This window comes from Nylanderia fulva, unplaced genomic scaffold, assembly GCF_048542155.1.
Source record: "Nylanderia fulva isolate GAGA-0341 unplaced genomic scaffold, ASM4854215v1 Scaffold22, whole genome shotgun sequence".
NCBI classification, from domain to species: Eukaryota; Metazoa; Arthropoda; class Insecta; order Hymenoptera; family Formicidae; genus Nylanderia; species Nylanderia fulva.
Genome location: NW_028190285.1, coordinates 357,237 through 373,083, shown reverse-complemented (window position 1 = coordinate 373,083; position 15,847 = coordinate 357,237). Strand labels below are relative to the sequence as shown.

General features: G+C 39.5%; 1 protein-coding gene across 8 annotated transcripts in view; it reads right to left on the bottom strand.

Moving 5' to 3' along the window:
• Positions 1–1,025: 1,025 nt before the first annotated feature.
• The window catches only part of Lim1 (LIM homeobox 1), a 43,966-nt gene continuing 29,144 nt past the window's right edge, over positions 1,026–15,847 (bottom strand). For 6 of the 8 annotated variants that reach the window (XM_029305115.2, XM_029305112.2, XM_029305113.2 and 3 more), the window contains 6 exons: positions 12,142–12,374; positions 8,504–8,731; positions 5,772–6,013; positions 4,399–4,684; positions 3,655–3,843; positions 1,026–2,176 (listed from right to left, as the gene is read on the bottom strand). In XM_029305115.2, the coding sequence (XP_029160948.1) occupies positions 2,037–2,176; positions 3,655–3,843; positions 4,399–4,684; positions 5,772–6,013; positions 8,504–8,731; positions 12,142–12,374 (1,318 nt within the window). In that variant the 3' untranslated portion in view covers positions 1,026–2,036. The remainder of the gene's footprint in view (positions 2,177–3,654; positions 3,844–4,398; positions 4,685–5,771; positions 6,014–8,503; positions 8,732–12,141; positions 12,375–15,847) is intronic. The other 2 variants (XM_029305116.2, XM_029305117.2) reach the window with 2 other exon arrangements.

The window sequence follows — 15,847 nt, the reverse complement described above, 5'->3', positions numbered from 1 at the left end:
TTAGTTGAAAATTATTAAATTATCGCGAGCGTACACAAATTTTTCTGTATCTCTAGATCATCGTGATATTCAAATATATGGTATATATATATATATATACAAATTTTGTATAATATCGATTTCGGCTTTTCGAGTAGAAATCGAATTTCACACGTTTGTTACTTCACCATTTCGCTGTGACAACTAATATTTTTTTATCCAGTTGAAAAAATGATTTAATTATAATGCTACTTAGCAGGTGTAACAGACTGTCTTCGACAACTTTCTCGATTCCTCAGCGTATCAAATCCATGGTCAAGTATCGCGTCGCTGCTCGTTAGGATAATGTCACTGAAATCGACAGTAACGACGGCGACAAGTTGAATGACGTCTGTCGACGGCAATAAGTACAGAAATCGAAGACAGCGTGACACGTGCTAATAAAAACGTAAATAGTCACTTACCTCATTAACTTTCGTCGCCAGGGGTGCTCCTGCGGCCGATCGCTATCTATATCCGATGATAGTTTTACACATTTCTCATTAACTTAAAGTGCAGAATTTGTCGCATCAATAGCGTGTTGCAATCTTGATCGATTAACTACGACGAACTACGACGTACTACGACGAACTATGATGAACTACGATGAAAATCACTGCTGCGATGGATTCTACGTATAATAAAAAAGATCGATTTCATTTAATATTGCAAATATTGTTGCCAATTATCAAGAATTTGTAAGGTATTTTTTTAAAGACTAATCACCAATTATTTAACAAAAACAAAAAATTAAAATTAATTTAATCGCTTAATTTTTGACACTTAAATTTGTACGTAATTCAATTTAAATTAATTTTAATTTAATTGCTCGATGAAGTCTTTAGAAAAATGACGATTAAATTAAATAATTGTCATTAAATAATTAATCAAACATGTGTAATTGCTCTACCCTATCTTTCTGACCTATCATTCGCGATATCATTCACCCAGCTGAGGAAAAACGCCACACGGTGAGCAGAAGGAAATGAAATGCACAGCTCCGTGTATACGGAAATACGAGGTGGTTTATTATAATATTTATAATCGTTATGCGTCGCGGCGGCGCATCTCTTTCTCGATCTGCCTTACTCGGTGTATTGTGTGTTGCGTCACGATACACATATATATATATTTTATTTCCGGTGTGGCGTTTAATGAGTAAGTCCAGCGCAAATCGGCTCGCGCGCATTTCAGCAAAGAGAGAGGATAGAAAGTGTTTCTGTGTGGTTTTTTTTTCTCTTGTGTGTGTATTTACATCGATCTCGCCGCCTTAACAGATACAAAAAAAATTACACGTTTCCTATTTATATTTATACTTTACTGATAATATTAGTACAGCGTGTTCCAGTGTATCTGTGTGTACGCGAGTGCGTGTGACACGTGTATGTGTTTGTGTGTGTGTGTATATGTATGTCTAGCGATTCACGTTTTTATCAAGTGTACAACAGCAGATATCTACAGGGTGTTTTCCAAAGTAACGTTGAAAAATAATCAACAGGGAGGGTACAATATTACACGATAGGGACCTTCGAATTTTATACACAATAATAATAATTAATAATAATTAATAATAATAATAATAATAATAATATTAATAATAATAAAAATAGTAACATCGACGTTTTGCGGCGCCGAGATGCGTAATAATAAAGATAATAGCATCGACTGCACAATATAACCGTGAATCAAGGCGCTCGGATAAACGCTTCGCGCGCGCGTGTCCGTATCTTACAGAAAGAGGATTGATAGTCACGATCTCAAATCAATTGCAAGGAAAGACGATAAAAAAAAAAATAAAAAAAAAATAAAAAAAATAAACGAAGCGCCGAGCCTTCCGTGTCGCCCTCGCGAAATCGCGTTTCGTCGCCGTCGCCTGCGGGTGTATCTTCGTGCTCTCTCGGCGGCGATTTCGCGATTTCATTCGGTCTTGATTTGAATTCGTTCTTTTTCTTAGGCGTGCGCGCGGGCGGAATTATTATTATTATTATTATAAGGGACACGTTAATTTAAAACTCGTACTACCAGGCCAGCCCTTCGCTCTGCATCTGGTGCGGCTCCAGGAATCCGCCGGCCGCGACTCCGCCGCCGCCGCCGCCGCCGCCGCCTCCTGGACCGCCGCCGCCGTTGCCGCCGCCGCTCGGATTACCCTGCGCACCACCTGGGAACAAGCGAACGCATACGGCGTCGATGCCAATTAAGATTTAAATCATTATCGCAATGCGACGCGACGACTGGGTCAGACCGGCCGGAAGTTCCCGAGAAAGTCCCGGCGAGACAATCCGCCGCCGGCCATTTATAAATATTAATATATACGATCTCCCGGCGATAAAATCGTATTACGTTTAATATTTCCTAACATAAATTCAATGACTTTTCTGACAATATAATTGCCCGGCTTTCTTTTTCGACCTTATTCATTGCGAATTTGCAATATCTCTCGGAGGCAGGGAGAATTTTAAGTATTGGTCAGCCCTGAAATTCGAGTTTCATCATATACCGCGTAACATCTTTTTTTTTTTTTTTTAATAGTATATATGGATGTGTCTATATATTATGATATATGTACGTATATACACATCTGTGTGTTAAATATATATTTTACTCGCAATAAAATATTTAATGCCACATTTGTTTGAATGAGAAAAACAAACAGCTATATTTTTTTAACCAAACGACTTTTCAAACTCGAATTTGAGCTCACAGAAGTCGCGTTAAATGCTATAAGTATCTCTATATATACCTTATAAATATCATTAATGCGATTATCGCGGTAAATATATATTTTCTTCAACAATTTAATGATACGCGTAATTTGATACGCTGGTGACAGCGGATAAAAGTACTCGTGAAGATCTGACGCAAGTTAGAAAATGTAGTTTTAAAATTGGATGTATCGCGAAAGGTCACACTGGTGATTGTCAGATCTCAATTATCTGTACGACAGGTTTCGAAGGAAATGACATTCACGCTGCCGCACTTTGTTGCAGAAAATTCTACTTCTAGTTAGAAATCTCTCGGGCGCGCATAATCCTTCGTGCACGAAATAACGTCGCGACTGTGTGAATAATAGCGCGATGCGATATAATAAAAATGATACCGTGTGCGAAAGGTTAACAGCAACGTGTAATTTTCGTTTCAACGTGAAACGTTGAATGGCGTGAAACGGTTTCGAATCGATATCGGGAGACTAAAGCGTTTCTAATTAACGCCACGACACGGCATGTTCGATTTAACAAAGATGTGCATAATAAATCGTCACGAATAATCGTCATAAAACAGTGTTGTGAATTATATCTCTCTTTTCCGGCAATTAATTTGCTCGAAATTACAGAAAATTGAATCGAGAAAAATAACGAACGAGCGTTAACGTGCAAAATTAATTATGCACGGGAACAGCTGATTATGAATATTTCATATTTAATTAAAGAAATGTGTTTTCTTTCGCGCGCAAAAATATTTTCAAAAAGACATTTCAATTTTCTTCAAGTGCCCCGCGAATTAATTGACCGCATCATCGTCCAGCATTACGAAAATAAGACTGATATATCGGTGCAAACATAAAGTTCGCTCGGCGGTCGCGATTCGGTTTTTCGGTGGAAATAGCTTTGCGGCGGGGATGCTCTCTCCCTCTCTTACCTGAAGGTGCCAGGAACTCTCCGGGACTGCCGCCGGTAGGCGCAGGGGGCCCCTGTCCGGGGGGCCCCGTGAGAAATTCCGGAGGGCCGCCTCCCGCGCCCGGAGGTGGATACTCCCCAGCCACCGCCACTGCCGCTGCCATGCCCGCTAAACTGGCCGGGTCCAGGCCTGTCAGAAACAGATTACGTACTGCTCTCAGAGGGGATCGTATCCGCCCGGCCATCTCCGAAACCGGCTGTCATAATTATCGCGGGGGCCTACCTACTTGATTCGGGGTTTATTATAATTACGCGAAATTTTCTGGGACTAGACTCTCGGTTTTCGCCGTTTTTGCTCCGAGTTGATCTTTCGGGGCGGTTTCTCGCGTTTCTTTTTTTTTTTTTTTTTTTCGTATTATTAAAATAAAATTCAAATAAGATCCTTCAAAATTTTTAATACATATAATATGATATGAAAGTAGGTTTTGAAATCATGATGGGTTTTTTTAATACCGTTCGCAACATCGTTCTCTTAGAGTGTTAAATATTTTCGAAACTCTCGGGAGATTTCCAAGCGCAAAATTTATCCTCGGCTGTTGACAATAATAATGAAAAGCCGAATTGTTCTGTCAGTAGAGCGATCCCCCGTTAATCGGTAGACGTGGGTCGATCTCAGTAACGATCCACTTCCGCAAGTTACGTGTTTGGGTGGGACGTATATTGTTCTTCCGTGATGAAAATATAAAGCGAGGGAAAAGAGACTTACCTGGATTTCCCGTGCCGGCAAAGTGCGGCCCGTGCGGATGCGGAGGCGGATGTGCGCCGAAGAACTCGTGATGGAAGGCCACCGGACCGCCGTAACCGAACTCGAACTTGTCCGGGCCGAAGTACGGAAAACCGGGCGGTGGACCGTCCTCGCCGCCAAGAGCGCCTGGATTTAGATTCAACGGGAAGCCGCGCATCTTACGCGAACCTCCGAAGAAGGGATTTCTGCCCATCGACGTCAGCTGCTTCAGCCTGCGTTCCTTACTTCTCTTGTTCTGGAACCAGACCTAAAACCAGCAAGCGGACAGACCGGCCGCCTTTAATCGCTGAATTATTTAAACGACGGTCCGGTCTCTTCTCTCTTCGCTCGCATCTTTTCATTTTCGCATATTTGTCTTGTAATTATTATGAATCTTACTTAAATTGATATTATATATTTTTTTTATATTTTAATTATTGCTATATTAAACTATAAATATATATATCATTCCCCTTTCGATTATGTATACACACCCAGTATATTTTGAGTCATATTATTTTATTCTTTCCTTTGCATTCTAGGATGCGCAAAAAACATGGCAAACAATTTTTTATCGGCGATAAACTGCAATTTTACCGGCGGCATTGTCGCGAAATTATTTCGCGGTAAATAATATGGCGTCACCATCCTAAGCAAATTATTCTCTGGCAAATGATTTGTCGATGCATTTTTTTCCATGTTATTTGTGATAGCGGATAACATTTTCGAGTATAGCATCGCTTTTAAAAGCAATTTAGCCGGCCGCACAAAAACATATTTTGCCGATAGCAGAAATCATAATAATTTTATATCAGATATTTTATTTCGTATATTAAAGATCTTAGGAATAATAAAAAAAATTAAGAATCACACAAACAATAGTACAATAGAGTATTCAACAAGCATTACAAAATTTAAGAAAAAAAAGTAATTAAATTATATTAAATTATTCTTATTATAAGCATGATGTAATTATTATAATTATTGAATAAAAATGATTTTAATATTTTAAAACTCTACGATTTTTAATTAAAAATTTTTGAAGTCTCTTATTCCCTCTAGAGAATAATAAACTCATTGTCCTATTTTAAATATTTTTGTTTCGATACTGATTCCTTCTAAGAATAAAAAATAAAAATCGTGCACTGCGATGCAATATCTTTTAATAACAAGCATTATAAAATAAATTGAGAAGAGAGAGAGGAGTAAATTATTATTCTTATTAATTCTAATAAAATTTTCACATAATTTAAATATCACGAAATTTCGTTGAAAGACGATGGGGAATCATTAAAGATCGGCGACTTTTTTGAAGGCACAAAACATGAACGCGGGAGAGAGAAACTTTCTCTTACCTGTATGACTCTCATGGGCAGACCGGTCTCCTTCGCCAACTGTTCCCTGATGTGCCTGGTAGGCTTCGGGGTCGACGAGAAGGCCGTCTTCAGGATCTCCAATTGTTTCGCCTTTATGGTGGTCCGTGGACCACGTCGCTTCGAGCCGGCGCCGCCGTCGCCGCTGCCACCGCCAGCGCCGCCGTCCGGGCTCTTGTTCTCCGTTTGGCTGTCCCTCGTCTCGGGATCGCCATCCAGGGAACCTTGAACCGATCGAAGCCAAGCTGCCACATCACTATCGCCGTCACCACCACCATATCACCCGAGGCTTACGAGATTCGCCGAATCGCTACAGCTGACAAGCGTCAGTAAAGCCAGCCTCATTGCGAGAAAAGCCTGTATCTGTTCGCTATAGCGAGTTTCGCAGACGCGACTATCGATTTTAAACACACTGGTAATTCTCGAAGAGATGGAGATATGACTTTTCTTTGAGAGATGACTCAGTTCGTTTTATGTTTCCTCTTGCACCCAACTCTTGAACCTAATTGCGAACTAGAATTAATGTAGAAAAATGATGATTTCTTTTCTAGATTATAGTAATATTTTAATTGTAATTTTAATATAGAATACTAAGATTAATTTTTGATGAGAAAATTGGTGCAACTTCATATATGTATGTTTGTCAGAGTACGCGTGCATATATATAAATTTCTATTTTTGCGAAATGATCGTAAGTGAAAATATAAAACCTTGCTATAGATTGAAATTTTGAAATCTTTCTAATCCATCATTTTTCCCATATTCTTCGATTCTAGCTTTTTAATAGATGTCAAGCTATTTATATAATTTACACAATTTACAAGGCAATAAAGATGTCGGCGTCTATGGTGGGAAAAAGGTTGACACACAATATTTTCAGCGTTACACCGCACGTTCGTTATACCCGGTCGTCGATAGCGAAGGGATAGTCGGTTTCTTAATCCTAAACTATGCGTATCCGCTGACGCGTGACTCGTCGATAATCCAGAAATAACTTGTCATCCTGAGACACGAGTCATCATTGCATTACGGGAGTTTCTAAGTAACGCCCGTTGAGTTGTGCGATCTCTCGTACAATAACACTAAAGTTATATAAAAAAAAAAATACATTATAGATTGTGAAATTTATAAGCCCACATACGTACGTACCGGGTGTCTTTATTATACGAACGTTAAAAGTTAAAAAAAGGTAATTGCAACGTTTCAATGCTAAAACAAGAATAGCGTTTTGGCATTAAAAGATTTTAAAAAGTAAACGAGAGATGTAATCTTTCTTAATTTTTTCTATCCGAATTTTATACAATTTCTCGATGTATTTAATTTTTATCAACATAAATTAAAAAGAAAATAAAATAAATATCTGGAGAAAAATAATAGAAATTGCAACGAATGATTTTCGTCAAACGCTAAGGGATAATCGATTGATAAATTCGGCCAAGTGATTACAGCCAGAGGCTGAGAGCGCGGTAGGTCTGGGACACCCCGTGTATTCTGGTATCTTCATCGGCCGGATCGAGGTAACAACAATCGAAGCCAATCCCCCGGAAGCGATGCGAAACCCCCATCGGATTATCGTGGCTGCTGCCGCGCACGCTGAAAGCCGTACCCCGCATACGCGTGCACACGCAAACACACATGCATATATAAGTCTCTCGACTCTCCACAATAATCTATACACGCGTATGTATATGTATCGGGTAGGTAGGTCTTAACCGCGGGACAAAGAAAATGTTTGGACAGTGTCACACTGCACAACGAGAGGCCACCCTTCGTGAAGACACCCGCTTCCACCCTCTTCGAGGGTGAACGAGATGCTTGTGTTGCCCGTATAATGTACGAAAACCCACGCGAGGGGGGTTAAAGCCTAGGCGATGTATATAACTGGGACCAATTGTTGTATGCGCGATAAAAGAGCAGGAAGCATATAATGGCTCGACAGCTTTTCTTGCATCGCTTTCGGCGATTCGGGACGTCGCGATGCTGCGAATTCGTACTCGCGAAGATCGTAGGGTGACGTGTAACGCGTTGCATTCGAGGGTGGCTCGATCGAGTAACTAATCGATTGCTCTTGATCGAGTTTCGAGGACTGCGGGGTGAGCGTAGACTTAATTTACTTGCTAATATGTACGTATTGTATATGTGAAGAAATGTCTAAGCAAGATGACAGCTTAAATGTTTTATGCGTACACTGTGCTCTTTATGTTTAGTCATTCGATATTGACTTTTATTTATGATCCTTTGCTATTCTTTTGTGACATTTATCTTTCATACTTTATGATTCGAATAATAAAAATATTTTCTTATTCAAAGACAGCTTGTTGCTGTCTATATTATAAAAAGAACTGTCTCAGCGTTAAAATATCGCGTTTGCATATCGCACACGCAAAAACGTGTAGAAAAATTGAAGACAACTTTTTAAATTATTCAGAAAAAACTTTTTATTATATTTATGAGAAATAAATGTAAAAAATCTGTACATTTTTTTTAAACTTCAAGATTTTACTCAATCATGAAAGATTCAACTTAATACGAGACTACATTTTCTTCACACATACATTACGATATTTGCATAACTACTATATTATGTCAAGAAATAATTCTCAATAAATATTTCCTTACATTTTCTTAGAGTAAAAAAATGCCACGAATTTTTCTGTCCATCTCTTATGTCATCCTAGTTGAATATGATCTTTTGCAAACAAGCCAGAACTTACCTTGATCCTCGGAGTCCTCCTGCTTGCAGGCATCGCTCCCGAGAGGTAGTTCGCCACCGTGGCCGACGGTCTGGTCGCCTGGACCACCCGGGCCAATGTTATGAGGTCCCAGGTGAGTGCCACGAACTGCCGGATCGTGATGATGATGGTGAGCACTGCCGTCCTCGTCCTCATCTTCCGATCCCGAGCCCATGAGCGAGTCTCCGCCTGCCGACAGGTTGGACGGTTCTGCTCGTGAACGACGCGAGACACCGACCTTTTTAATAACATTGACGAACGAATCGCCGATTTTGGAAACAACCGCGATCGATTCTATGTACGCGCGAATTATCGCTCTTCGCTTTTGCACAGAAACGAAACGAAAACTTCGATCGACAAAGTATCTTATACCAAAACAACAATTTCAAAACATATATCTAATTATTATAAATATAATCGAATTTTTTTACGATTTTATTTGATGATCAAAAAGTTATTTCCGTTTCTGTGTAATTGCAACAGTGTTATTCCTCCCAAAATCAGCGATTCCAATTTCAATAAACATGCAAAAATAGAGAGATTAGTCATTGTATAAGTATCATAATGATGTTTAAACGTAAAAACAGCTCAATTCACAGTTTTTAATTAACCCTAAATTATATTTTTTTTCACTTAAAAGAAGATTATGTTTGCCGACGGCGGGGACTCTGTACAATAGATTTAAAGAAGAATCTATTTTTTTCTTTGATATTATTTATACGTAGCATATAATTAAAAATAAACTTTTCTTCTAAAAATAAATAAAAGTCCGTATACAATATTGATGCAATATATTATTACGTACTTTATCAATGAATAATATTTGTTTTTTTTTCTCAAGAGGAAAATGCGTAATCGTTATAATTTTTATTTAGTACTTTAGATTGAATTGATGTATATAATTACGTCAACTGTAAAATATGTCTGCAAACGACAAGCAGTGTTTTCAAGAGTCGGCTACTGGTACCTTCCATTAATAGCGATGTTACGCTCGAAATATTTTCAACGCAGCGCAATATATTTTATGACCGGGAACCGCCGAAAAAATGGCGATAGGTGTCTCTGGATATTAATCGTCCCTACGAACATAATTATCGTACTCTCTCAGAGCTCGCGCCGCCGAGAGAGAGAACGATGGCCACGGATTCGACAACCGACAAATGACCGAGCGGATGGCAGAGATTAATGTTGAAAAAGTGTCGAGCATCAAGACGGTCATGTCGTTTAATCATCGGCCCGAAATCATTCTGAAAGCTCGCGTCAACATTCTGCCCCCAGTTGCGCATCAAATTCGTTCTCCACGCGATAAAGATTTCGAACGGTACTCCACATTTGCCTGCATTGTTCCATCCAGTTATCCATATTCAATATTCAGAGGTGATGGTAAAAATAATTAGCAAAAGAGGATAGAATAGATACGAAATGTATTCGTACCATTTCCGACCGTAACTGAAGCTTAATTTATTTATTTTTTATCTTACCGCTGTGTTTTATTTTTATTTTGTTTCGTACTATGTATTTTCTTCTTTGTGTTATATGTCGGTTCGTTTTATTCCGCATTCTTCTTTGTTACTTCTTTAGCACAGCTAATCCCTTTCCTCGAAGTCTGACCATCGATCTCGTGAAAATATCATGAAATCCTTCCGCAGAGGCGTCTTTTTGAAGTGACACTTGACGCGGCTTACGGATCCGCTCCTGGATCCGCAGGTATGCCTCAGCAGAGAACCCCTATGACGCCAACAATACAAGAAAATCGAGGACGATGACGAACGCTACGCAACGCGAAACTCATCGACGACGAGTCGGCGGGCCAAATCGGCCGCGGCCGAGGCGTAAATCATTTTCGTGGCGCTCTCTCGCGCTCGCGTCGGCTGTCCCACGACATTGTCTCACGTACGGCGAACACAACGCGGCGGCGAGTCGAGGCCCCGAGAAAGAAAAAGGGCCCTCGATCGGGCGAGGAGAGAGAAGAAACGGGTTGTCGGGACATTTTGCGGTTTCGGCGTCGGCAACGGAGCGACAAAAGGTTCGCCCCCTGCCTAACGACCTTTCGGTTTTCGTTTCACGGCTTATATACGAGTGAGGCCCTCGTGAAACCGAGCCGGCCCTCGCCGTCTCTCTCTCTCTCGCTCTTTTTTCGGCCGGTGGTTCACGGTGGCATACGCGCCTGGCTGTTTTCACAGCTTGCCGCTTTCTCTTTCTCTCCCTCTCGGGGTAGAAACCCCCGTGAAAACCTGCCCACTCCCCTCTATATCCACCGATGCACCGATCCTCTTTTTTTTTCAGACTGATCCTGACTCCGTGAAATCTGTGGCGGCGTGCGCGTTGAACTGTGACCCCCTCGACCTCGCTCGAAAAAATAAATCCCGAAATTCTCAACCACTCCGGATCCTTGGCGTTGCTCGTAAGAATGAATAAATTTATATGGGATATTTTTTATGTTAAGCTACTTAATTCGTTTAATTTTTAATACCATAAATAATGAAAAATATTGCATTTTTATAATTTTGATGACTTCGGACAAGTGTCCGAATATTTTCAACACGAATATTATCCTTCTGTTTCAACGGGTATCGAAGCATCGTGTGAGAGCACCGGCGGCGCCTTCCGGTTCTCCGGTGGAACGTCGAAATCGGGACGGGCTGCTTCTCGACTTCTCGATCGGCGAGCGGCGGCTAGCGCGCGATAATTTATGGCGGACCCTCTCTCTCTTTCTCGCGAGCGATGGATAAAATTATTTATCGGCGGCGGGAACGAAAACGACGGAGGTGATCGTAAAACGTGCTCGAGATCGAACGACGCCAGAGAGAGACCCGGGGAGGCGTGCGAGGAGGTGCTGTCGCGATAATACGCCCTTCTCCTCGTTCTCTCTGGACAGGCAACGGCGCCGCGTTCCGGTGACAGCGGCCCGGAGATCGATATAATGGAAGGCGATTGTGCGTTGACTTTGTTTGCGCGCCGAGCGTGTGCTAAATGCGATTTCGCGCGAATTTTCGTGCCGCGATCGATCGGCCGCGTGCCGCTGACAGCCACGTGCCACGTCGAAATCGCGGCGCCGTATTTAGCCCGAGTCTCGTCCGAAAGATCGAAATTTCATTCTTAAACCTTTGGTCTAACGTTGAAAAAAATATTTGTTTTTATGTCTCAATTCTTTACATTTTAATCATTCGGTTAGCGGAAGAGATTAAATAAATTTAGCGTAATTGTATCGGAGTAAATTAACTACAGCCTTTACAATTTTTCTTTAGTGTTTATGTATCGTTAATATGTATGATAATATCGTCACCAGATCTGTCCCGATATCGATTGGCAACAATAAAGACAAATGTGGAGATGATGTATGTTTAAGTATATCTATCTCTTCTGTGAACTAATTTGACTTTCACGATTCTATTCGGTATTTCAATTGCAAAGTTAATTATTATTAATATAAAAATTAACAAATATTTCAACATACATATAATTTAATTCGATATAAATTCAAAATTTTACTCGCGTTTTGTCGCAAGATTAAAATATATAATATACCGAAAAGATCAAAACAATTGTGAATCGAGCTGATTTTGATACGCAAGATAATCGGAAAGGGTATCGAAAGAGGGTGGTTTTGTGCGACTCACCGTGATGACCGTGCACGTGATGCGTGTCCGGCAGCGGTTTGCCCGACAGGTAGTCCTGCTTGCAGACAAACTTGTTGTCGTCCAGGACGTAGAGCTCCTCGCCGGTGCTCATCTGCTTCCGACACACTAAGCAGGTGAAGCAATTCAGGTGGAAAACCTTGTCTCTTGCTTTCCTCACGAGGTCCTGCGGGTTTATCCCTTGAAGGCAACCGCCGCACTTGGTACCATATCGCCTAGAACATAATTCAGATTTATCGCTGGTGAGCGATGAAAAGGAGTATAATGAGCGCTTGGGTGACTGCAAAGGTGTGTTTCTCTTGAGAAAAATTGTTTTAAATAAAAATTCCATTAAGAGATACAAATACACGAAAAATATAAAATACAAAAATATAGAGATAATCTCGTAAGCAAGGATACACATATAAAAAAAATAAATAATTATGTTGGCAACAATATTACGAATATTAACGACCCTATTGAATTGCAAATTTTAATTTGATAGCACTTGATAGCATTTGATTAATTTGTTAACAAGGATAAAAGCGTGCTTACAAAATTTCATAATACATTAATAGTGAGATCGAAACATCGTTTGTCCGGTATCAGCTGTGAGTTCACATTTCCGATGAAATTTCCATGAAGCAAATTTCAAACTAGCTAGACTATAATCCTATTTAATTTTCCAATTTCTTTGAGAGAGACTTGTCGAAGTTTTAGCAGGACTCCAATGAGATTGTCAGGGAAGGTTGCTATTATAAGTGTAGAAAGTACCATGGGAGGTTAATCATAAGTATACCTGATTTCGTGATTTTTCACATTTTTTTCGCAAAGACGTATTTTATCGCGCGACGTTGTAATTTCGTCGTGGCACGTTAACGCGAACCCTTAATCATTAAACCGCAAGTATCGCCACACACCGTGTTATTATCACACGTACGACGCAAGTTCTCGACAATTTTTCCTGGAGGATGGATGCCACAGATCATATTTCTCAGCTCGATAATAGACTTCCCTCGAAAAATCGGCGAAGCGCGTCCCATCTTAATTTAATCCGCGAAATTTCGAAGCGATACATCAAAGTTGTTCCTCTTTACGGAAAAAAATAACCGATGCGCATAACGCATTCGATAAACGTCCTCGACTACCGGAGTTAATATTAGAGCAGTAATACTCATCGAATGTGAAAGTTACAAGTTCTATTTGTGACTCAGTCGGACCGCAAACGCCGATGAAAGAAATACGGCGCTTTTAAAGAGATGGCGGTTTAATGCTCCGATCCGGCATAAAGAGAGTCCGAAGGCCCTACCGTGTCGTAAAAAACGCACCGCGGGTTCGTCCGATCTTTTTTCTTCCTCGTTGAATCGTTAAGCGCCTTGCTTTTTTTCAGACGTCTCGCTGATCTCTCGTTAAACGTTCTTCTATTTCGCCGTTGCGTCACAACGCGAACTTCGTAAAGGAATTACAACCGCAACTTACAAAGGAGCTTTATATATAAGAAGAGAATTATGAAATTATATATTAATAAAGTGAGGAAATTATATTGTGTGTGTGCAAAATTATAAAATTGTAGAATTAAATCGAAAAGATGTGCGATGAAATTAAATAATTTAAAATACTATTGGAAATGCGATTGTAAAATTCTAAAATTATAAAGTTATGTTACGCATAAAGTTATATATAAATTACATAAAATCATTGAATTAAAATTGCGAAATTATAAAATTTTAAAAATTGTAGATAATTAGAGAGTAGTTTGATAAAATGAAATTGATAAAGAAAGAACACGAGTAGCTCTTCCGGGTGGCGCGTGATAGTTCACGAATCAAGCCGGAACAATCGTCAAGCCAATACATCTCTGTAACTGTATCATTACGATGGCAGAAGCTACACTCTTCTAACTGGCAATCCAGATCGATCTAACTATAGCAATCACGCAATTAATTATAGCAATTAGCCAAGGCCCTTAGGGCTGGCGTGTTCCGAAGAACGAACGTCTCAATCGATCCCTTTCCCGACATCATTTCGCCAACAATAAACAAGTTGAACACGGATGGCAGATCGGAGAGATCACGAAATCGGTCGCTTATTAGCAATTCGGTAGGGTGATAGTTATCGACTTGTAGTTTTTGATACTTTATAATCTATGTCGTTAATGATATCAATAAAAACAAATTAAAATTAAAAGCAACAGAAGATTTGAGTATTTTCACATATAAAAACGTCAAATCTATTATAAATATATATGTAAAAAAAATTTCTTGATTTATTATTTCCACAATTTATTTCTCTCTCTCTTTGTTATATTATATTCTAATATTATATTTATTTATTTTATTAAAAAATAAATTACTTTTCGTAATATTTGATTGAATATTTGTAATTTTTTGTAAATTTTAAGTATATTTCCACAAATAGCTAGATTTCGAAATTACTAATTGCTTTCAATGCATTTTTGCATTTTATCGTTGTGTAAAAATACATTGAAAATAACATTCAAAAATGTTTGTATAAGACTTTTTACCTAATAAATATCTGACACACACAAATTTATTATACCAATTCATACATGAATATTTTTGTATTGCGTCTCGAATTAAAAATTCGATTTTATTTTCAGCAATGCGTCATTATTTGAGTAATGTATTGCTATCGCGCGATCGGCTATAAAAAGTACAGAGCACTCGTAAAGCAATGCAGCACTCGTATGGCAATAGGAAACACACAACGTGTCGGCAAACCGTGATCCGGACGCTGCTTGAGAGTCATTGTTAGCCTAATTGTTCTCGGTGTACCTGATGGTCGTACGCGTAGGCGCGCGTATCGACGTGCATTTTAACGCACAATAAATCCCGCGGAATCTCCCTCTATTGACTGTTTGTCGGACACCGTATCACAAGTCGACCCAATTCGCCGGCGACTTTATTACTCGCGAACGTTGACGGGGAGAATGCAAAAGTGAACGCGACGTCGCCGTCAAGCAAAAATACACGGACGACAATGAAATCTCGCGCGGTTCCATATTTAACCCGGCGATATCGTTTTAATCGATATTAACAAATTCATGAATCGCATGAATTGTTAAATCTCTGTAAACCGCCGTAATTGTTAACCGTTTAACGCACCGTTAATTCTCGGATGTACTGTTCAATTTTCGCCCCCTTTCAATGTTACATACAAAACGTAATTTAAATCAACACAAGAGGGCTTTTTATATTGTACGAATTAATTTGACAAGTATAGAGTATATGATAAAAATTTTAGTAAAATCGTATACGACATTATTGACTTTCCCAAAGGGCGCTGGATGTGACTGATTTACCTTTAATGAAAATTAAATATTTTAGTTAATAGACGGGAAAATGACGCAAACAACGAATTAAAGTGCGGGCTGTACCAATTAATTATTAGAATGTTCCGCGCGAGTGATGATTGTGATAGCTAAAATAAAACGCATTTCATTGCGCGTATATATGTATACATATTTAGTTTTTTTTTTTTATCCTTTCGTGAAAAATGCTCGCGCGAGCCTAATGAGTTTTCTCGTGATTCGTTTTAATATTAATTATTATCGCGCCGCTGCGTCTCGCGCAACCGGTAATTCGACACCATCGCCATTTAACAGATGGATAGATCTCAAGCACGCGTGACGCCATTGATGGATCAATAATTATTCATCACTCTCGTCGCACCCTAAAGAACTAACGCA